The sequence below is a fragment of the Betta splendens genome, chromosome 16, assembly GCF_900634795.4.
Source record: "Betta splendens chromosome 16, fBetSpl5.4, whole genome shotgun sequence".
NCBI classification, from domain to species: domain Eukaryota; kingdom Metazoa; phylum Chordata; class Actinopteri; order Anabantiformes; family Osphronemidae; genus Betta; species Betta splendens.
In genome coordinates, this window is record NC_040896.2 from 10,028,128 (window position 1) to 10,048,098 (window position 19,971).

A 19,971-nucleotide genomic window follows, 5' to 3' on the forward strand; every position below is an offset into this window, starting at 1 on the left:
AATAAATCATCTCATGCCCTGCAATAGGCTGTAGACCTGGTCAGGGTGTACCCTGCCTCATCTTCAGCCTGCTGGGACAGGCTCCAGCACCCCCACGGCCGGTAGAAAATGTATGAATGGAAATTATCTCATCTTTTAATTTATGTTTGTAAACATTTCCACTGGTCAGTATCCATTTGTACTCATTACTAAACAGACATATACGTATGAAGATGCTAATGCATGATTGTAATCAATCTGGCCTAAAACTATTTGCCAGAGAGTTTTCTCTACTTGTTTCCTAGGTGCAGTATTGTAGTAAACACCCAGTCACTGATTTTTTATTTTATTTTATTGAATTCTGTGTGTTTTTAAGAAACTGTTCAACTGAAACATTCACATTCTGTGAAAAAATATAATCTCACACATAAAATTGCTGTGGAGAATGAATCTTTTCTTACGAGGTAAATTTGTATTTATGACATAAAACATAAAATGACACAAACAAAGCATAAACATTGTAATCATATCAAAGCATTGACGCTAGCATTAATTTACAGCTATGCTTTCAAAGTCCACTCTTCACACAAGCCCAGATGTAAACATACACAAACTTTATAAGGCAAAGGTGCTATACTTATAATTAGCAGATTAGTCATTCTGAGTATCATTCATTGCTAATGCACGTAGAAAAGGAAAGTCATCCCACAGAATCACAGAGCCTGCTCCTTCTTCAGGAACACAATCGTGGCTTGGTCCAAAAAAACACTGATCACTTGGCAGCCCATGGGCTGCAATATTCTGGTAGCACTTCGGACTGAAGGATTCTTCAGCCTCTAGGAGCGGCTGGGTGGATTCCGAGCGCAGGTAGACCTGAGGCTCTTTGGGTGGGGGGCTGCTGCACGGTCCGGAGAAGATCACAGTAGCATAGGGGACCGAGTCGCTGTTTGATCGCGAGTACCCAGGGATGAACGGTGAACCACAGATGGACTCTCCCAGGTCACTGGTGACCTCTGAACCTTTTAACCAAAGATCATCGTCCTCTGTGCTTAGTTTGGTTGGCAGGTCCAAGAAGCTCAGATGGGACAGATATATGGGATTGGGCTCCTCATTGTCCCAAGAAGGAAGAATACTCTGCAGGAGGAGAATGAATTTGCATTCTTCAATGGTAATATTGAAACTACCTGGAGAATATAAGCTTTATATTTATCTATATATATTTTTTTATTTAAAAGCCATTTATGTTGCACAGTTGAGACTTATGCACCTGTGTTGACTCTGATGTCCATCTTTTGATGCTGCTGTTAGCTGGATCCGGAACAGCAGGCCAAAACCGCCCCTTAATCCTGGATGTGGACGAATCAATACAATATATCCATATTAAACTATATTAAGGTCCCTTAGTTAGTTAACTATCCCAGGTCTCACCTTTTATGGTTAGAGAAACAAGTCATGACCACGAAAATCATAAACAGAGACATTCCAACACCAGAAGCAATTACAATCATCACAATGGTAACTGCATCTGGGAAGAGAGAAACATATTGTGAGTGAACTCACTCATGTGTAAATGCACACTGTGGATCTACTGTGGTCCTACTAACCGAAGGGTTCGATTTCAAAATGAATCGTCGAGCCGTTCAGGCTTCCACCAGAGGTGCTAACCATGATGAAAGCTTTGTACAGAAACATTGTGTTGAGGTCTTTGAGAATCACCCTCCGAGCCTCCAGGTCAGAGTCCACAACTACCCGAGAGGTCAGTCATTAGATCACATCGAAAACATAAAGGTGTATTAGCAAAAACTAAACAAAGTGCTTTAACCTACCTTTGGCCGGTCCCTTCTCACTCCAGTAGAAGACTCGGTAGCTTTGGATGATTCCATTTCTTTTGTCTAATGGGATCTCATCCCAGCTGAGCTCAATGTGTGACTGCCAGGTCTTTTTGAGCGTAAGCGTTGGGGTCATGGATGGAGCTTTAAAAAAAAAAAGATATTACTTTAATATCTCAGAATCTTCAACTGGCTGCACTGGTTACAGAAAGAAACAAAAATCATTACTCATTCAGATCCACAAGAGGGCATTATTCCATCACAGATCAGCTGCCTTGCTCGGATTTCACAATAGGTCTTTTTTTTACCCATGTGGCAAACCCTTCTTTCAGTTCTTCAAAGCTGAGGCAGTCCGACTTTCACCCCTCTGCCTGCTCTTTGTGTGATCCTCCTGGAGACTTGGCGACTTACCCTTTTCTCTCGAATAGGCATTAACAGTCTGAGGAAGGCCTATCCCATCCTTATACCGTGGATACACAGCGATCCCGTAGGGCTTGTAGGGCTCAATGCTGCCTATTGATGAGAGTGAGGAGGTTAGAGTGGATCAGCGCCCGTGAGCTCAGAGCGATGTGTACAGGCAGGTCATGTAGGGGAAGGAGAAGATCATGCATACGGTGGTAAAAGACGAGGGACAGATTAGGAGAACCAGATACTAGTTAAGTAATATAAGAATCCTAACACCTGCAATATAACACGCACCTGCTATAACAAGGCTGGACTGGTTTTTGTCCACCATTTCAAACTGGACCAGAGACAAGTCTTCCAGTAACAAAGGCCTCCATTCAACCACGTAACCAGTGAGAGCAGACGTATTCTGACTTTTCCACTGGACCAGAAGGGACTGGTCATCAGGAGGGATGACTGTGACGTCTGAAATCACCGACCGACCTACAGGAAGTAAAAGACGACCCATAAGTTACCGTGCTTCCACAGCTCTCAGAGCGCGTAAACGGGTCAGGTTTACCTTTAGGATGGTGGATGTGAACCTCAGTGGGGGAGGATCTTCCTGCTGCATTCACAGCACTCAGGTAAACTCTCCTCACTTTCCTGGGAAGCTGGAAAGTGCAGTGATTCCCTGCTGTAGCGCACACCTTCCCCCTCTCACCCGCCGCCTTTTGCACCGAGACGATGTACGAGACATTTTGGCCATTGGCACGAAATTGTTTTGATGGCTAGAGCGAAAAAAAGTAACAATATACATCCTAAAGGCAGGCCTCTCACCCTCAGCCGGAGCTATGGCAGAAAATATGGACTGTGGCAGGTGTCAGGCAGCGTGTGTGATGTGTGTACCTTCCAAAACAACTGTATGTTCAGCTGTTTGTGCGTGTGATCCGCCCATGCCTTCGTCCACGAGTCTAAGCGTCCAGTGGGAGCTGCAAGAAAGAGATGGCTGTCAGCTCCGCGGCTCGTCAAAAGCACGCCTTTCCTTTCCTGTACTCTAAAAAGTAGACTTTCTCTATTTAAGACAGGTCTATGGATTCACTGCCAGAGTGTGCTGCGAAACTCAATACATCAATTTGGCAGTGGGAGATGTAGAACATGGCATTAGCATATATTGAAAAGACCCCGAAATGGAAGAAAAGGCGAATGATTGGAAAATGTTAGTGACTGATTGTGTCACTCCAAATTGATCTGGGTCTCACCAGTCTCCAAGGTGACTCCCGTCTGGCTGCTGCTCCACCCACTCCAGGGGCTCTTCTGGTATTGGACTCTAATCTGGGCAAAATACCGAGTCCCGTGGAGGAGGCGACACTGGTACACGGGTTTTGCTGGTCTAACGGAACCCAACAGGATCTAGGACACAGATGCTTGTAATATACTCCAACTGTACCCAGACTACGCAGGCTCCAGGTCACATCAGTGGTTTGTACTCACTGGCTGTTCATTCCATTGATTACTGTCAGCAGGCTTGAGTCGCACTTCCAGGTTGAAGCACTGCTCGTGCAGCCAGGTCTGGTGCTGCGATAAGGCCCATCTCAGCCTTAGACAGCCGCTCCTTCCTGGCACCGCGTTAACCCTTAGAATCCTCGGCAGGTCAAACTTAGCTGGAGCGAAACAGTCAAGAAAGCCTCATAGTTCAGAGCAACGTAAGCGAGTGTTACATGACGGATGAAGTCAACGTGTGCAACTTCGCCTGTGCCTTCGCTTCGTGCTTATTTTCTCACCTGCACTAACAGGTTCCAAGACGACAGGTGACGACGTTGCGTCTCCGAGCTCATTTACCGCCTTCACGTATATTTTCATTTCTGAGAACAGGACGAGGCCAGAACGAGGGATAGTGAAGCGGTGGAGCCCCGGCGGCACCTCGTAAGTCCAGTTCTTCTTTAAATCCCTGCAGTGAGGAAATAAGGATGTGTGGAAACGTGGTTATGCAACTGTGGCGGTGTTTGTTGTAAATGACAGGCACGACACTGTGCTTGCGCAGCGACAGATGTTTCAGCGTGCGTCTATTACCAGGTCTCAGTGTGGAGGGTGTAGTGGGTGAGCAGGCCCGTCTCCCGCCCAGGGTCCCAGCTGCAGGTCAGGGCGATGGGGTCGGTGAGGTTCGTCTGGCAGGTGAGGTGCTGCGGTGCCGCTGGTGGGTCTACGGGCAAAAAAAGAGAATTAAGTCCAATTAGGCATTTTATTTATTATTAGTAGTATTATTAGTATATTAGGTATTATTAGGCAGTATTATTAGGCAAACGTGCTCACGTCCCGCTCTGATCTCCACTCCCGCGACCACTTGAAGGCGAGAGGCCTGGACGCAGCAGGTGAGAGTGGCCCTGGAGCGGTTGAAGCTCGGCACAACAACCTTGGATGCCGTCCCGTTCTGGTGGGACACGCGGCTGCCAGCGATGAAACCCTCGTCCAGGCGCCACAGAATGTGAACCGCGCGGCCCGTGACCAGAGGGCAGTCGTCCCTGACGACGCAGGTGGCGGCGACAGGTGACCCCAGAGGCACCACGGAGCCGGACGTCTGGATCTGCCCACATGGCTGAACGCCGTCCTCTAACAGAGACGCAGCAAATGGTCAAATTGACCTTTACAGCAAATGCCCAGAATTGAATTTCAGCAAAAATAACAGCGATTGTCCTTCAGATAAAAGCTCTCACCGCTCCTCACATGCCTCACGGCCAGCAGGACGATCACTGACACCCATGTGGATAACATGATGACATCACCTGAAAATAACAGCTGGATGCACTGCTCTCCCATATGAGGTCCACAAGCTTCTTTATAGATGCTGAAAAGCACACAGAGCTTCTGAGACACTCACCATAACACAAGCGTGAACGTTTAAAATCCACTCTGCTGCTCGTCAGCTCCCAGAGCAGCGGCGGCAGGACGCACACATGCCCTCACAGCAGGACACCGCAGGGAGGAAGGACGGCGGGTCTGACAGACAGGAGAAAACAGCTGATTTGAGCATGAGGATTCCAAGTAACGCACGCGATGAGTCACCGTTTGCGCTTCAGAGAGGTTTCTTTGATTTGAGCTTTGTTTCAGAGGTTTGTCTTGTGACAAAGCGCGTGAAGGACAACAAGGAGGTTTTCTACATTACTTCAAGACCATTTACACAACATCCCACTCAGAAACGCATAAAATAAGGCTCATGGACTATTTCCATTTGTGCTGTTGTGCTTCAAATGCCAGGATCTCATTTTTACTTGAGGGACATAATAGAATATAAAAGTTGTTTTTAACCTTTGGTGCCTTTTGTTTGCAACAAACTGTGTTATTTTGTAATATTGTAGGTCTACAGCACTGAGGTTCTAGATTCAGAGGCATTATGTGAGTAGACACAGTTCATTATTAGCTTTAGTTTTTGTATGGGATGGGACAAAAAATATAGAAATGGCCTTTAAAACATCACCTCTGACAATTATTAATAATCTCAGGTCATTCGTAGCAAAGAAGCTTTATTTATTATACATTTAAATGTCATAAAAAGGGTCACAAGGTGAAGCTGGTGTTATCTGACAAGGTGGCAGACGGCCCGAGTGATTTCTTTCATTACACGCACACACACACACACTGATGTGCATACAAGTGAGGACCTCCATTGACATAATGCCTTCCCTAGCCCCTTACCTTAACCATCACAAATAAAGGCAGATGTCTAACCTTTGCTATAAAAATCAGCCCAAAAATCACATCTTGACCCTCAAAAGGGCCTTCAAAAGTTGTGGGGCCCAGCCAAAGGGCCCCACAAGTCACCATAGGGCCCCACTTTGGTAGAAAAAAAAGGTTTTTGGGCCCCACTCCGATGTAACTGCAAGGACACACACACACACACACACACACACGCATTTAGTCGGTAAATTAGACCACAACAGCATTTGGAAACTTCCCTTCATGGTTTCTCTGTCTGATTCTGGAAGCTAGAGGATCTTAAGGTCACTGTTTACCTCGTAGAATAAAACATGTTGTCCTCAGCTAAGTCTTGGCCCAAATCTGACCCTTCACACTTCATCTTAACTCATTCTTCAAAAGCAAAATAAATAAATCAGAGCAGTTTGTGGCTCCGTTTGTGTGAATCTCCTTCTCCAGCATTTCCTGACCTGGAATAACACTCAACTGCTGGGCACAAATGTTCATGCCTGGACTGTCAAATTGCAGGCAATCCCATAAGACGAGGATGTATTACTTTAATAATTTGTAACTATCACTCAAACTCGGAGTCAGATCTCTGCCCTCCGTCGGCACTAACCCACTATTTGGTGGAGCCTGCGTTCAGCGGTGCAGGAGAAATGGGATTTCTCCCTGTTCCTTATCAGCTGTGTGCATAAAGGCTCCATTTTACTCCGCTATTCTCGCTGGCTCTGCTTACTGGTAATAGGTAATTGCCTGTGGCTCTGACAAAAGGCAAAGGAGAGAGAGAGAGAGAGAGAGAGAGAGAGAGAGAGAGAGAGAGAAAGCGAAAGAAGGGAAGAAGAGTTACGCTATTAAATCGCTATTAAATGTGAAGTGAGTTTTGTCAACAACAACGTTCAGACACGCTTAAAATGAAGACTGTATGAAGTCAGAGTGGCTGTTTCCACGTTCTGATGCAGATGTGTTATCTGCGTCTCAATGACTCATGTCTCTACGTGTAAAAACATGTTGCTCTGCACCGTGTGTTTCCTTTCCCGTTGGGGAGTTGCAAAACGCCCACACTCAGGATTTGGCAACATCCTGGAAAGAGTGCAGTCACGTACTGGCTACTGTTTCCTCTTTCTGCCTATATTTCTCACACAAGAGTTCTAACAATTAAGTTTTTTTTTTTTTATTGTTTAAATGTGTTAAAACAGAGAACATTTCCTGGATTTTGCAAAAGCGGCTACAAAACTCCCAAAAGTAGGAATGCATGTGTTTCACATCCTCTTTTGAAAAGCAAGGACGAGGGGACCATAAACACAGTTTCACAATGATGTTGTTTTGTGTGGATTTAATGTGACTTCAATGTGTCACCATTTGCAAGACAAATGTTTTAAAACAGTAAAACAAAGTTAAGTTTCACAGTTTTAAGGTCCAATCAAATGTATTCTCACACGGCTCTGATTTTAATTACAGGCCGTGTGAACATTAACCTTCAAGGATCTTTATATAAAAGGATTATCTTATCTTAAAATCCTCTTTAAATGCAAATTATTTGAAATCCTCCATAGCTGTAGTATTTCATGTCTGTTAAATCAATCACTGGGACCATCAAACAGGAAGCTACAAAGGATGATTCGTGGCAAACACACAATAGAGACTGGACAAAACAATCCAATTAAAGAAGAGTCTTTCAATTAGACTAAGTCGACTGGTGCTTAAGTTGGACCCGGATGCGACTCTCCAGCTCGTACCTGTGCCATCCATCAACTTTGGAAAGTTTCTCTTCTCAATCTGGCACAAGTATCAGAATGAAAGCAGCAGCAAATCACTTGATGTGAAGATAAAGGAGAGCCATCAGAGAGGCTTGCCACTCACCACACAGCAGCTGCAGCAGACCCAGAAAGACGAGTGGCTCTCATCAGCCGCGCTGCGAGCAGATGAAACGCCGCGTCTCAAAGCGCCGCGCGTTGGAGGAGGGCGAGTGTGTGTGTGTGAGCCACGCCACGGCGGCAGCGGCAACAGCAGCAACATCCTTCTTCTGAATTTGTGAAACTTCACTATTTTCCAGGAAGAAACACATGACTGATGGGGCCTAGTTGTGGGAAGGGAAGTGGGGCGTTTAGGTTCTACGGAGCAACTGAAAAGCCCTGTTCTGAGCATTGATCCTTATTTAAAGACGATGCTGGATGTTGTTGAGTCACTTTAATGGACTTCACCACGAGGCGTTAATACGGCTGCTAAATGTCTTAAAGCGACTGCAGGGAGTCGTCCTCAGGAGCGTCTGCTTCCGTCGGACCCCTCAGTGCTCATTTAGCAGCATCGTCTCCCCCTCGCTCCGATCGGTGCCTTTGTCAGCACGGGAGGAGAACGAGCTCTTAAACGGGGCCGTAAACTGGGCCTTGACCTCCCCAAGGGCACTCCAAACTGGTTGCCATATCACATTTATTAGCTTATTAAATTGTGAAACGACTCCCCGACCGGGGCCTCGTTTGGAGCGGCGCGAGAGCGAGTGTGTGAGTTCACACACTCAACGCTGAATCCGGCAGCTGTGGCGCTGCTCGGTCGCCCCGCCGCCCTCCAGCGCCTAATGGACGCGAACTGTTAATCAGGAGGTGAGTGGAGGAGGATGAAACGCTCAGCCTGGAAAACGATAAAAAAAAAAAAAAAAAAACATTCCACTTTTGAAAGTTGCCGTTTTCAATGTTCTAAACAGTGTTTGAAACGACCGCGTGCCACTCTTTCTTGAATGCGGTTTGGATTTGCATTTCTGTATGTAAATTAGGGAGCTTCTGTTGTAGCTCTGCAGAGTCTGTCAGCAGCCGCAATAATCTGAGACGTAGCAGTGATTAAAGGCGCTGGAGCTGGTTAAAAGTCTACAATCACTGTCTTTGTCACATTTAATAATACAATATGTCATTTTGAATGAAATGTTCCTCCACAGGTTTCTGGAGAAGAACAAGGAGGAGCAGAACTAATTACAATTACATTACATTATATTAGAATTATATGAAGGCCTTATCTTGGGTCGGTCCCTGGTTTGGACTCTCTTTCTTTGTCCTTCATTACACTTCACATACACTAACCCACCGTGTTGGTCAAATTTTCAGACATTTCAATCATTAACAGATAACTTCTACTTTTTAAGGTTTTGTTGTAAATACATGACTTTTCTAACGCGGTTGTGGCCTGTTTCCATTCAAACATGCGGTAACATATTTTTCCTGAGCTCGTTTCCTAATCAGCAGTGATGAACGAAGTGTTCTCCATCCAGCGGGTATTACTACACGCCATGTTCCACTGAGCAGTGAAATTAAGTGAGGGCCCAAACGCTAAGTTGAACTGATGAAGCCTCGCTCCGTTTGATTATGGCCCTTGTACTGTAAGAAATGAAACGTTGTCTTGTCTTTAGATTCTCCTTCACATTAGAGCTGCGACGAACCGCCAATTAGTCACCGCTGGAAAGATCCTCTCATAGTTAACCACTGATGCAGAATTAGAGCAGCTAACAGCAATCACAACGGCTGTAATCATGGCTTCTGCTAATCATGGATGCACACGTTCACAGCTGAAGGACCCACTTTATGAACTGCACCTATTCTTCCTTCTCCTGTGAGTCAGTATCAATCTCATAACCTGTATATGGAATTGAAATATATTGTAATTATTGTAATTGTAACATTATTGTAATTATTATTTTAACAAATATTTTAAAACATGAATTTATTTGTATTTTTATTGTTCATAATTCAAATGACAAAACTCGCTTGCTTTTCCTTCACCACTGTTTCTACCAAGGGGAGTTGGTCGAGCGAGACAGTGAGAGAGAGAGAGAGAGAGAGAGCGGGCGAGCGAGCGAAGGGGGTCAGACAAGCTCCAACTCACGCTCCTGCTCCTTACATGCACCCAATCCACTCCTATCTACTACCTGTCACACGCTGGCTGCAAAATGGAATTGACTATTGATTTCCCCCTTACCACAGGTCAGCTGTGCTGGCAGACTATAGTGGGTTCAGCCAGAGCCTCGCGTGGGACAACAAGAGGAGAGGAAGGGAACACGTGGAGCGAACGCACACGCTACAAAACACACGGGCAAAAAAACACTCTCCCATTAACGCCAGCGTTCTCTGGGCTCCAGTAAAAGAGAAGAAGACAATTTAAGCGGCGTTAATGGCGGCGTGTGTTAGAGCTGAAGTAATACTGGGGTAAACACCAAGCACACAAATAGACAAACACTTATTACCTGAACTTTTTTTAACAACGGCCACAGCTTTTCTTCTTCACCTGTTGTGGCTTCGTGGTCGAGTTGCCGCCATTTACATCCGTCCGTCACGTTCGCCATCTGGGTCATGTGGTCCATGAAGGATGGCCTCGAACGCCCCCCCGGATAAACGGTAAATAAACAGATTGAGAAGCGGAGCCGCGGTTCCCAAGCACAGCTGTGCGCTGAACCCGGCGCACAGCTGTGGTGCGAAGGAGCTGCTCCCCATTTGCAAACGGTGTCAACACAACACGTTGGCTCGCACCTGCGCCACAGCAGTTGATCATCGTTAACATTAAGTGGTCGTTGTCCGCGATATTTTAATATCAAACTGTACGTTTGCCTCTCGTGTCCTTCCAACCAACTCCTGCTTCATGATCCACGTCATGAATAAGAGATTGCTTCCATTGCATTGTCAGGTTACGTCTCTCCTACGGTCTGAGCTGCAGACTGCCCTGTGGTGTGTGTTGGCCCGCATGACGCCATGCGCAGGACTGTGTTGCAAACGGGTGGCGGCCTCACGACTGATGCAGGCCGACACTTCTGACATCAACAAATGATGAAACTTTTCAGGAACGTTTTCTGCGTGAGCTGCTCCGGGCTCGCTTTGACTTCTGAACAGTCGGGGTTGTTTGAGTCTGAACCCAGACCTCATCTTGTTGTCACCTACATGCAGCTTAGTGGACTTCTGTGGAAAGGATCTTCTGCATTCTGTTGCCAGATCAGCTGAACCTGCGTCCAGAGCTCAGCGCGCGTCCACGACTGCCGCCGCGTCGCTCATTTGTGTGGTCTTCAGGTGCCGGTAAGAAAAAGCGCCGTTTGGCTGAGCTTCGTCGCGTCCTCTCGCTCTCTCAAACAGCACAAAAGTGGCCATTGTGGAGGCGCGGAGGAAAACGCATCGCCTCCGTGTTCGCACATTCTTCAGGCGGGACAGACGCATTTAGCAGGCGCCCATGATGGAGAGCCAGGTATGTGCATTCATTCTCCAGCTGGTGCAGGCAGCGAGGAAGCAATGAAAGAGCATGTTAATTTGTCAATAGTGAAGATAATTACAGAGCTCGTACAAAGGGAAATGTGTTGAATATAATTACAACGGCACCAAAAAGAAGATACCTGTTTCATTATTATGGAGACTGAGGAATAGCGGCTGAATTACCTGTGTGTCAGAGCCTCGGCAGCATCAACATCAGCCAGACAGATGTGTGTGGTGTTTATAATAGAGCCCAGCTCCACTGTGGCCTCAGTAATAAACTTATAGCAGAATTATCACCTCCCTGAAAGCTTCACCTTATAAACTAAGACTGCAACCTTGTAAAAGCAGCATTAATGTCAGAGCTGCTGCATTGGAGCGTGCAGTTGTTCCCAATAAACTGGCCAGTAAGAGCATATGGTAAATTCTCCTACTTCTTCTCACCCTGGCTTTATTTTCTAACAGCACACGGGGCCATTAAGTCATTGATTGAGGGTAAAGTGGCGAACAACTGCAGGGTGTCACGGTGTCAAAGCTCTTCCTCCCCGTTTGCCTTGTTGTCAACGCTGACACCAAGTTGGCGCACGCGTCCCTCATTTCGAACCCGGGATCTCTATGTGGGCCTTGAACTCACCGCAGCTGCTGCACAGCCTTTTTCCCTCGACATCGTGTGTGATGTCTCCCAGTGAGGAATAAAAGCAAGAAGATCAAAGATGGAGCCTCAGTGTTTGATTTATACCTTCAAATGTTGAATATTTGCAGCGAGACCAACCAAATCAAATGGAAAAAAAACAAAGCTATTTGGGGAAATCTGCACCAGCACTAGCAGCTGCTGACTACATGTGGTAAATAGATTATGGGATTTGTCTGACCTTTTGTTAAGAAGCACCTGTGGACAACAATGAACCAGCAGGAGCGCTGCCACTGAGCACCAACAGATGGCACTCTGGTACCATTCAGACACACTGGAGGAAAAAAAGGGAAAGGAAAGGAGGGACAGCAATTAGAAGCATTGGTAGATTTTTTTTATTCAGCCGTAGTTTTCATAACTACAGGGGAGAAAACAGCATCACAGGCGCTGGTACACCGATAAGATGGACATTCAGTGGAGGTCAAAGGAAACCACACTGTTCCCCATCACAATGACTGGCTGTTAACTTTACACTCTACAAAAGCAGCAGAGCTCTGAGTCACATCTCCTAAATTGGTGGACGTTTTCTTACTGGTGCCGGTTTATTACAGGTCTAAAGAAAGGGTTTACTGGTCCGACATCAGGGTTCCTGTGCAGCATCGGAACCGGCTGGGGAGGAAACCAAACCCTCCACCATCCAGGAAACAAAGGAGGCGTTCCAGCCACGGCAGCGTAGGGTTGGATGGGGAAAGGATAGGAACCAAGAACGGGATCGTCTCCTCCGAAGTCATGGCGAGCCGGACCCCTCTGGTAAACACCGTGGGTCAGGGGGAGTGCGGTCAGAACCGGGGCACGTCTATTTGGGACACCGTAGACAAACGGAAGCGGCTCGGTGTGACCTTGAGGTTGTCCGTTCATAGGCGCAGGCTGGCCGGAGCTTGGGGCCCATGCTCGTGGGTCAACATGCTGGACCTGCTCAGAATCGGACCCAAGGTTACTAACCGGCAGCCCTCTGGGTCCGGCGGCATATTCGCTTTGAACTGGGCTGTATGTGTCACGGTTCTGATGAAATGGGGATTCAGAGTTCCAGGGCTGAGCTTGTTTGTGCTCACTGTGCGACTGCTTCACTCCTGGATAGCGTTGATTGTAGTAGCTCATGTCAGGACCAAACCCAGCTGGTTCAGGACCAGCGTGTTTGTATGGGTGAGGTCTGGGGTGCAGCCCATTGTGAGCTGGTCCATGCAAATCAGGGGCTCCATGAAGTCCAGGATATGCCAAACCCAGGGCTGCAGCACGGGCTGCAGCAGAAACACAAGTATTCGCAAACTGCATTTACTCCTGCATCTCCTTCTGTAGCTAAACAGCAGATACAGCCACTAATTGGTAATTATAATAAAGCAGCAACATCAATCAAAGTGCTGTTCGTACCTCTCGCTGTTTTAGCACAATACACACCTCCAGCCGACACGGAGTGAAGCATGACCGTGCTGCAAAAGACAACAAACACAGTACAGCAAACAGCACAGCGCTGAGCAGCTGATTGTTTTTGAACCACAGGAAACATCCACATCTTAAATACCTGAGAAGAACCACCAGTGGCACACGCATCCCTGCAGTTACGGCAATGCAATTACCCACAGTGAGCCGCTAGCCACTCTTGACTTCTTTCTGCAGCCACTCTGAGTGTCCAAAGCCTCGCCCAGGCTTGATTTACTAATTACAGACAGCTGGTTGTCATAGAGACCACAACCCAAGCACCGAATCCAGTCAGCCACTGGCAATTTGCTTCATCACAGGGAATTATTTAAAATGCTTGCAAGTAGATGAATTCAACAAAACATGACATTTTCATTTTGATTATGTTCATTTTTATGTGGAAAAAACATTTAAGAATTATGCTAATGTTAATATTTCCATGTGCATTGTGAAGAGAATTTTAATTATGTTATTTATGAACAGCAGCAACTAAAAGTGTTTATGGACTTAATTAAAAAAGGATAAAATGTCTAACTAGGCCATAACATCCATTGAATATTGTGTAATCTGAATATGATCTGTTTACAATTATTCACCTCAGGATTATAAATGACTCAACAAAACCTCTATTTCACCACCTTAAGCATATGTACGTAGTTATGCAACCATTACCAAAAGCCCCACAGTTTTAAAATGACTGAGAGACACGACCTCTTTTATGAAATGCTTCAAAAAACATTTGAATGCTTCCTTACAGTGGATGATGCTTTCAGCACTAGACAAGCTTTTTTTAAGGGAAGAGAAACAGGCTTGGACTTGGTCGAATTCTCCTGAGCCGACAATGAAGCAGCTGAGAGCAGTGGAAGCATTTAATAATTCACCCAAATTATTTCTGTCAGGACTGACAAGCTAAACAGGAGCTTGATTTAATTCTGTAATTGCACATTCACCTTTACCCTAAACCCATACTTTGGTAATTAATAGGCCCCAGCTTTATTTGAAGTGTGGCACACAAAGTAATGGAATTCAAATTGCAGGTGATGTGAAAGCAAAGGCGCGAGCGCCCGCTCGGCCCAGGAGCTCGGGTGATTTCCTCCTCGTGGTGTCACAAAGTGCCACCAACCCTCAATCAACCCCTGCACCTAATTCCCTGCTCCCGCGATCTGAAAGAGCATCTGTCGACTGTTAGCTGTGGGATAGACTCATCTTGAACCAGGCTATTCGCCTCGTGCACACGAAGCCTGACACACTGTGGTGATGTGCTGCCCGTCGGCATCAGGGAGATTCTATGAGTCTAGAAATGGTCTGAAAGCTGATTGTTTCACTGTATGTTTATTATTAAGGTGACGGTGCGTGCTGCAGGTTCATTGCAGTCCATTACTGATGTGCTGGACACCCTATTTAAAAGAGAGAACACATTAGCCGCCGCCAACATAATATGGCCCCCAGAGCCACCCAGGGCCCCCTCTGACCACGCCCCTGGCCAGCAGACGGTTGTGTTGTTAGCTGACATTGCATTATATTAAGGTGCGCCCGTGTCTCATGTGAAGGTGAAATCGCTTGACACACACCATCTGGAGGCAGATTAGAGTAAGTACGCGCTCAGAAACGTTGGCAGTTTGTGCCAACTTTCGACCTCACGGTGACATCATCCCTGCTGCTCACTCCCACTGGGCCTCATTTGTGATGAACAAGAGGTCGTGGTGTCGTATCCAGAGCGGCCTCACCGGGTTTGCCAAATGACCAGCGACCTCTGACACGGCAGCGGCTCAGAGCTCCAGTAATGGCTGCTTTAACCAAGAGGCGGCGCGTAATGCCGCCATTAGGCTCATGATGAAACCACTCACATCACATTTGTTTTGGACTAATTTTCCAAACTCATGTAAATATGTATCAGAATCAATTAGCCCTAATAATATACAGTCCTCGGAGGATTCACATCAAAGCACATAAGCACACAATCCAATTAAGAGTGTTTACCGTTTAGATTGAAATGCTCAGCGTTCCGCTCTTAAACCCAATCCGCATATCAGTAAACAATATTCGCCAGAGTGTCTTTTGCACTGGTTGTGTGCGTGGGCGTTTGCATGTTTGTATGTTGAGAGAGAGAGAGAGAGAGAGAGAGAGAGCTGTACAATCTTGTGTTGTTGGTAGCTCTAATACTGAGGCTGCAGACCATAGGACAATAAAATGTTTATTTTCAGTTTTAAATATTAATGTTGTTACCCTGGAGGTTATTGGACGCAGAAACAGCTGGAGGCAATGTTCACATTTTTAAGTGAAAATTTTCATTTTCATTTTTTTCCTTCCAGCCCCATGTTTCAGGTGGACGGTCCCCGTTTTGCATCCTTCCCACCGAGTTTCTTCTTGTCCTTTCTTCCCTTTCGCGAACTTTTTTTTCATGCCTCTTCCTCCGTCTGAACTCTTGGAGCTCCAGGGTTTAGACTGCCTCCAAAGCACGAATAGCAATCAGCAGAGAGAGTGGGACAAAGGAGGGGGGGGGGGGGGGGGGGGGGGGGGGGGGGGGGGGGGGCAGAGAAGGAATGGTCAAAATACTGTACACACTAAGAGGCTGTTTACGGCGGATGACAGAGAATAATAGCCAGCCATTTGTTTCCATGTTACCAAATTAGCAATCCTTCCAATTCATCTGTGGCACATACACAGTTCATTAGCTGCATGCGCACGAGTCGCGCTGAGGCTGCGATTTCAGACAATTTGGACTCTGCCTCTCTTATCTCTTAACTAAACAAACTGTTTCTTGCAAACGGTTTCTTCCGGCTTCTCCGAAATGAGGCACAAAGCAGCAATGAGACGCTGCAAACCCTAAAGCATAATTAACAGTGACAAGAACCGGGATGGGTCCTTTAAATTCTGGGCCAATTAGCAAAAACGAGCAGTCAGCAAATATTGTTTGTGATTTTTCCCAACGCATGCCCCTCGTGGCTGCTTCCAGCATGGACGCGGGGCTTCGCGCTGGAGACGCAGACACCTGTCAGGCCTCATTCGGCTGCTGTGGGTTTCCTTCGCGTGGCGCTGTCCCCAACCATCGCCACACGCTGGCCTAATTAACGACCGTACAGTACGTCTGCTCGTAGCGGCGCAGGGAAGCTGAGTAAACTCGTCAACAGGGAGAAGAAGTAATGATGAATCAACAGCGTCCTGCGTGTCTTCATCAAGGTTTTTGCAAGCCAAGCGAAGGCGTCAGCTCCCACAATGCTTAGAGACAAGGTCACGTCACGATGCTGCAGGTTGAGCCCCGTTCACGTCCATCCAGCGTTTTATCTGTGTGTAGGTGCACAGATAATACATTTAGAAGCTGTTAGTCCCTAATCACTCTTCCTTTAAGATTCCAGCAGGTAGTAAGTCCTATTGTTTCAAATACACCCGCACTTTCATTTACCCACATCAGTGATAACCAATAAAAAAGATTATGTCATTTTGTTTAAGCAGTCGCTGCACCTCTTTTGATGAAATCGTCAAAATCACAAGTTTTGCTTTATCTGACTCCAAAATAATCTGCTGAAGATAATTTTGTACGTTTACAGACAAACAAACATCTAAAGATACTGTAGGTACGATAGGAAGCATTGAAAGTCAGTCAATGTCAATTTCTACAATATGTTTTGGAAATACAGAGAATTGGAAGTACGTTAACATTACTGCGGTATAAAACAACATAAGGACACAGAACACAGACCCAAACAATAAAAACAAGACTACAGAAGAATAGCCCTACTAAAAATAGAAGAAAAAAATAAATACGAATGTATGAGTCATGCAGAAGTAATGGAGAGTTAGTGATGATTCAAAGTCAGAGCTGATTCTCTGATGTGATTATAAAGTGCTTTCAGAAACGTCTGCCGTCCGGCAGCAGCGTTTCCTGATTATCTTTCTTTGTGGAAATCTTTTTTAAGCGTCACAGGTTGCTGCAACTAAATCTAAGCACAGCAGAACGTTGGAACATGGCACAATTAGTGGAGCCAACTCATATAATAAATGTTTAACTGAGCTTGTGTGAAAGTTAATTCCACATAAGTGCGTAATAAAGACAGACGTGGAAACTCAGTCTTGAAGCAGACGGGTTCATTTAAACTAATAAAAGCAGAGCTTTAAGAGATAACACACTGCTAAAAATATTTACAATATAACTGAGTCTGAAGACTTGTTGGACATGGACGTACAAACAAATGTACCTAAAGACACAAAAAATAACATTGGACAGTTCAACTATAAGGAGGAAGAAATGAGGCCACACTCATTTAACAGACAAACATGATTTATCAGCAGTGTCCTGATAAAACAGGTTGAAAAGGTCTAAATGATTAGTTTTGACAAATGAGAGCCAGCGAGAATAGAGGCCAACCTTGTGATGACTCAATTAATGATGACGATAAAATATAATACAAAACGATAAAAGCTCAGGCAACAGCCTGGAACAGCTTAAACATAATAAAAGCCAAATATAATAATAAAAACATGTAATTGTCTGAAGGCAGTAAAAAGGAACTGGGGGCCATATTTTCCCACAATAAAACAGATGAAAGACAGTTGTTAGTTAATGCTGCAAACGTTTGGCTGTCAATGCAACAGTGGGTTTGAGAATTCACTTCAGCCCATTCAGAACATTCAATTAGTATTTAACCAAAACGTATTGTCCTGTCATTAAATACGTACTAGTACATGAAAACCTAGCAAGTAAACAACCAGAGGGATGAAATCCAGCGGAAGGTTAATTCCTAGCAGATGCTTCTGATACGTTCCGTTAATGTCAAATACCTCCAGGTGAGAGTAAAGCCAGAGAGGAAGAAAGGGGGCGGAGCTCCAAAACCACCTCACATCATAGCAACCTATTAACCCTCAGTCACCGGGTGATTGCGTGTTCACGCCTCCAATGATGTGAGGTGATGTGACCGTCGCCCATCATTTTAAAATACTGTGGTTAACGCTGGTTTCATGGCGACACACATCAGCCAAGAGCTCAGCCGTGCATCTGTACGTTTAAGGTTCGGGTTTATTTATTCATGAATGCAATCACTGGTTTTGCTGAAGAGGCCGAGCGCTTCCGTAAGCAAATCAGCTGGACTTAAATCTACTTGGTCCCGGCCGACATCTGCGGCGCCGGAGCCACGTCAAGTGGCGGCGAAGAGCGGGGAGGAATAAAAGGAAGCCTAAAGAGGCAGAGAGGGAGCGAGAGGGAGCTCCGGCGGCTGTGACGGCTGATGCTGGAGATTGCTGCCGTGCCTTGATTCCTCCATCATCTCTATCGCGCTGGAAACTTGACAAATACTTATTTCCCTGTCGGAGAATGAGGGGAATGCTGAAACGCGCCCCGACAAAAGAGCGGTGGAGATTGAAGCTCAAGAATTCCTCCCACGGCCTCCTCTCGCCCGCTGACAATGGCTGTGCCTTTAATGAAGCGCTGCCTGGGCTGGTAATTGGCGTGTGCCTCATTAATGAGAGGTGGACAGATGTTGTGGAGGGCAACGCATCAATTGTATCGATCGTGTCAAGATAAGTATTGGCGAGTCGTGTGTCTTCCAGAGCCTCCTGCTCTGAGCCTGCAGGCCTCATCTCCCCGACACCGAAGCAGCAAAGAAGCGAGCTGTCGGCTGACCGGCTTGAATCACGAAAGGCGGTTTCCGTTGTAGCAACAGCAGACATTTCAATTCTCCACTTGCAGCGAGTTCTGGCTGATGAGGAGACGGCGGGTGGAGCTTTTTTTTCAGCTGGGCTCCATATGTTGTGTCATTTGGGGCCTTGCTGGTGTCTGTGCACGCTTGGCAGGTCTTGGCTCCTTCGCTGCGTGCAGCCGTCAGCACCCACCTGCCCTCTCGCCTGCAGAACTGGCGCAGCCCACGGGTTCCACGGGTTCCACGGGTTCCGCCGCGCATGTGGAGTGAAAACACGGATTAAAGCCATACAGCACTTCTCAAGTCCTTTAAACTGGACTCCGCGTGAAAAATGGCTGTACTTTCCCGGTAATGACTCAATTAGGCCGTTTGAAGTTCATTTTCCAAAATCTGACCAAATGTTAACTACTAAGAATATAAGAGTCATTTTTCCTTAATAGCAGCAGAGGCAGAGGATCGGTCAGCGTGAGCCACCGGTGGAATGTGATGGCAGCAGGCGGCACATCCTCCCCCACGGTGCTTTAAACGGATCTGTCGGCCATCTGGACGCCCGGCCCCAAACTTTCCACAGGAACTCCGGTCCGCAGTCGAGTGCTTTTGCTGAACAACACAGATTTCGGAGCTGCTAATTGGCCGGCGTCCTGGCGCCTGAGCGGAGACAGTAATGCAAATACAGCGGAAATCTCCTCCGGGAGCGGGCGAGCGCTTTATGGGCAGGAAGTGTCATGAAAGATGATGTGACGGCTCAAAACAACAACGGGATCACAACCGACGCCACTGAGTTCGATGAGAAAGGATTAACCAAGCAGAACAAGTCCGGCCTCCTTTAATCTGCAGGACCACCGTTCTTTACTGTAGCGTGTAACTAAAGCTGAAGGAAGCAGAAACGTGCTCAGCGCTGACACTCATTAACCTTTGGAGGCCGGTGGTGGCTCCTGTAAGACGTTGAGCGTGGCCACTCAGCCCTCATTCAAATAACATAATGACATTCATTAAAATCAAAGCACCTGAAACATATTACTACAATGCTCCCACACACGCACACCTCTGGCTCGTAATCAGCTGTTTGTTGTGGTAAATTGCTTCAGCCTTTAAAAAAAAATAGCAAACACAAAAAATCCCTGACCAAAAAA

The 19,971-nt window shown here is 46.3% G+C and overlaps 2 protein-coding genes across 5 annotated transcripts; both read right to left on the reverse strand.

Moving 5' to 3' along the window:
- Positions 1–313: 313 nt before the first annotated feature.
- Positions 314–10,254, reverse strand: csf3r (colony stimulating factor 3 receptor (granulocyte)). Of its 4 annotated transcripts, none has more exons than XM_029130311.3 (17): positions 10,111–10,254; positions 5,068–5,186; positions 4,904–4,972; positions 4,503–4,799; positions 4,263–4,392; positions 3,974–4,140; positions 3,684–3,853; positions 3,452–3,602; positions 3,099–3,181; positions 2,773–2,980; positions 2,508–2,696; positions 2,220–2,321; positions 1,806–1,952; positions 1,584–1,724; positions 1,408–1,504; positions 1,247–1,325; positions 314–1,113 (listed from the first exon to the last, which is right to left on the reverse strand). In XM_029130311.3, exons 3-17 carry the CDS (start codon positions 4,959–4,961, stop codon positions 631–633), a joined length of 2,502 nt encoding a protein of 833 aa, XP_028986144.1. In that variant the 5' UTR covers positions 4,962–4,972; positions 5,068–5,186; positions 10,111–10,254; the 3' UTR covers positions 314–630. The 4 variants fall into 4 exon arrangements, with proteins under 4 accessions (XP_028986144.1, XP_028986143.1, XP_028986141.1 ...); XM_029130310.3 differs by lacking the exon at positions 10,111–10,254 and adding an exon at positions 7,746–7,906; XM_029130308.3 differs by having other exon boundaries at positions 4,904–5,186.
- Positions 10,255–12,101: 1,847 nt separating this feature from the next.
- LOC114843729 (uncharacterized) lies at positions 12,102–13,464 on the reverse strand. The gene is made up of 3 exons (XM_029130545.3): positions 13,309–13,464; positions 13,158–13,216; positions 12,102–13,027 (listed from the first exon to the last, which is right to left on the reverse strand). Exons 1-3 carry the CDS (start codon positions 13,335–13,337, stop codon positions 12,318–12,320), a joined length of 798 nt encoding a protein of 265 aa, XP_028986378.1. The 5' UTR covers positions 13,338–13,464; the 3' UTR covers positions 12,102–12,317.
- Positions 13,465–19,971: the final 6,507 nt, after the last annotated feature.

Excerpts from the sequence above, each read along its gene's own strand:
- csf3r (XM_029130308.3), bottom strand. The coding sequence starts at position 5,006 with ATGGGAGAGCAGTGCATCCAGCTGTTATTTTCAGGTGATGTCATCATG. Across the intron at positions 2,322-2,507 it reads GTCCAGCCTTGTTATAGCAG|GCAGCATTGAGCCCTACAAG; the intron begins GTGCGTGTTATA and ends TCTCATCAATAG. Across the intron at positions 1,953-2,219 it reads TGCCTATTCGAGAGAAAAGG|CTCCATCCATGACCCCAACG; the intron begins GTAAGTCGCCAA and ends TTTTTTTTAAAG.
- LOC114843729 (XM_029130545.3), bottom strand. The coding sequence starts at position 13,337 with ATGCGTGTGCCACTGGTGGTTCTTCTCAG. Across the intron at positions 13,217-13,308 it reads CCACTGGTGGTTCTTCTCAG|CACGGTCATGCTTCACTCCG; the intron begins GTATTTAAGATG and ends TGTCTTTTGCAG. Across the intron at positions 13,028-13,157 it reads TTGTGCTAAAACAGCGAGAG|CCCGTGCTGCAGCCCTGGGT; the intron begins GTACGAACAGCA and ends TTTCTGCTGCAG.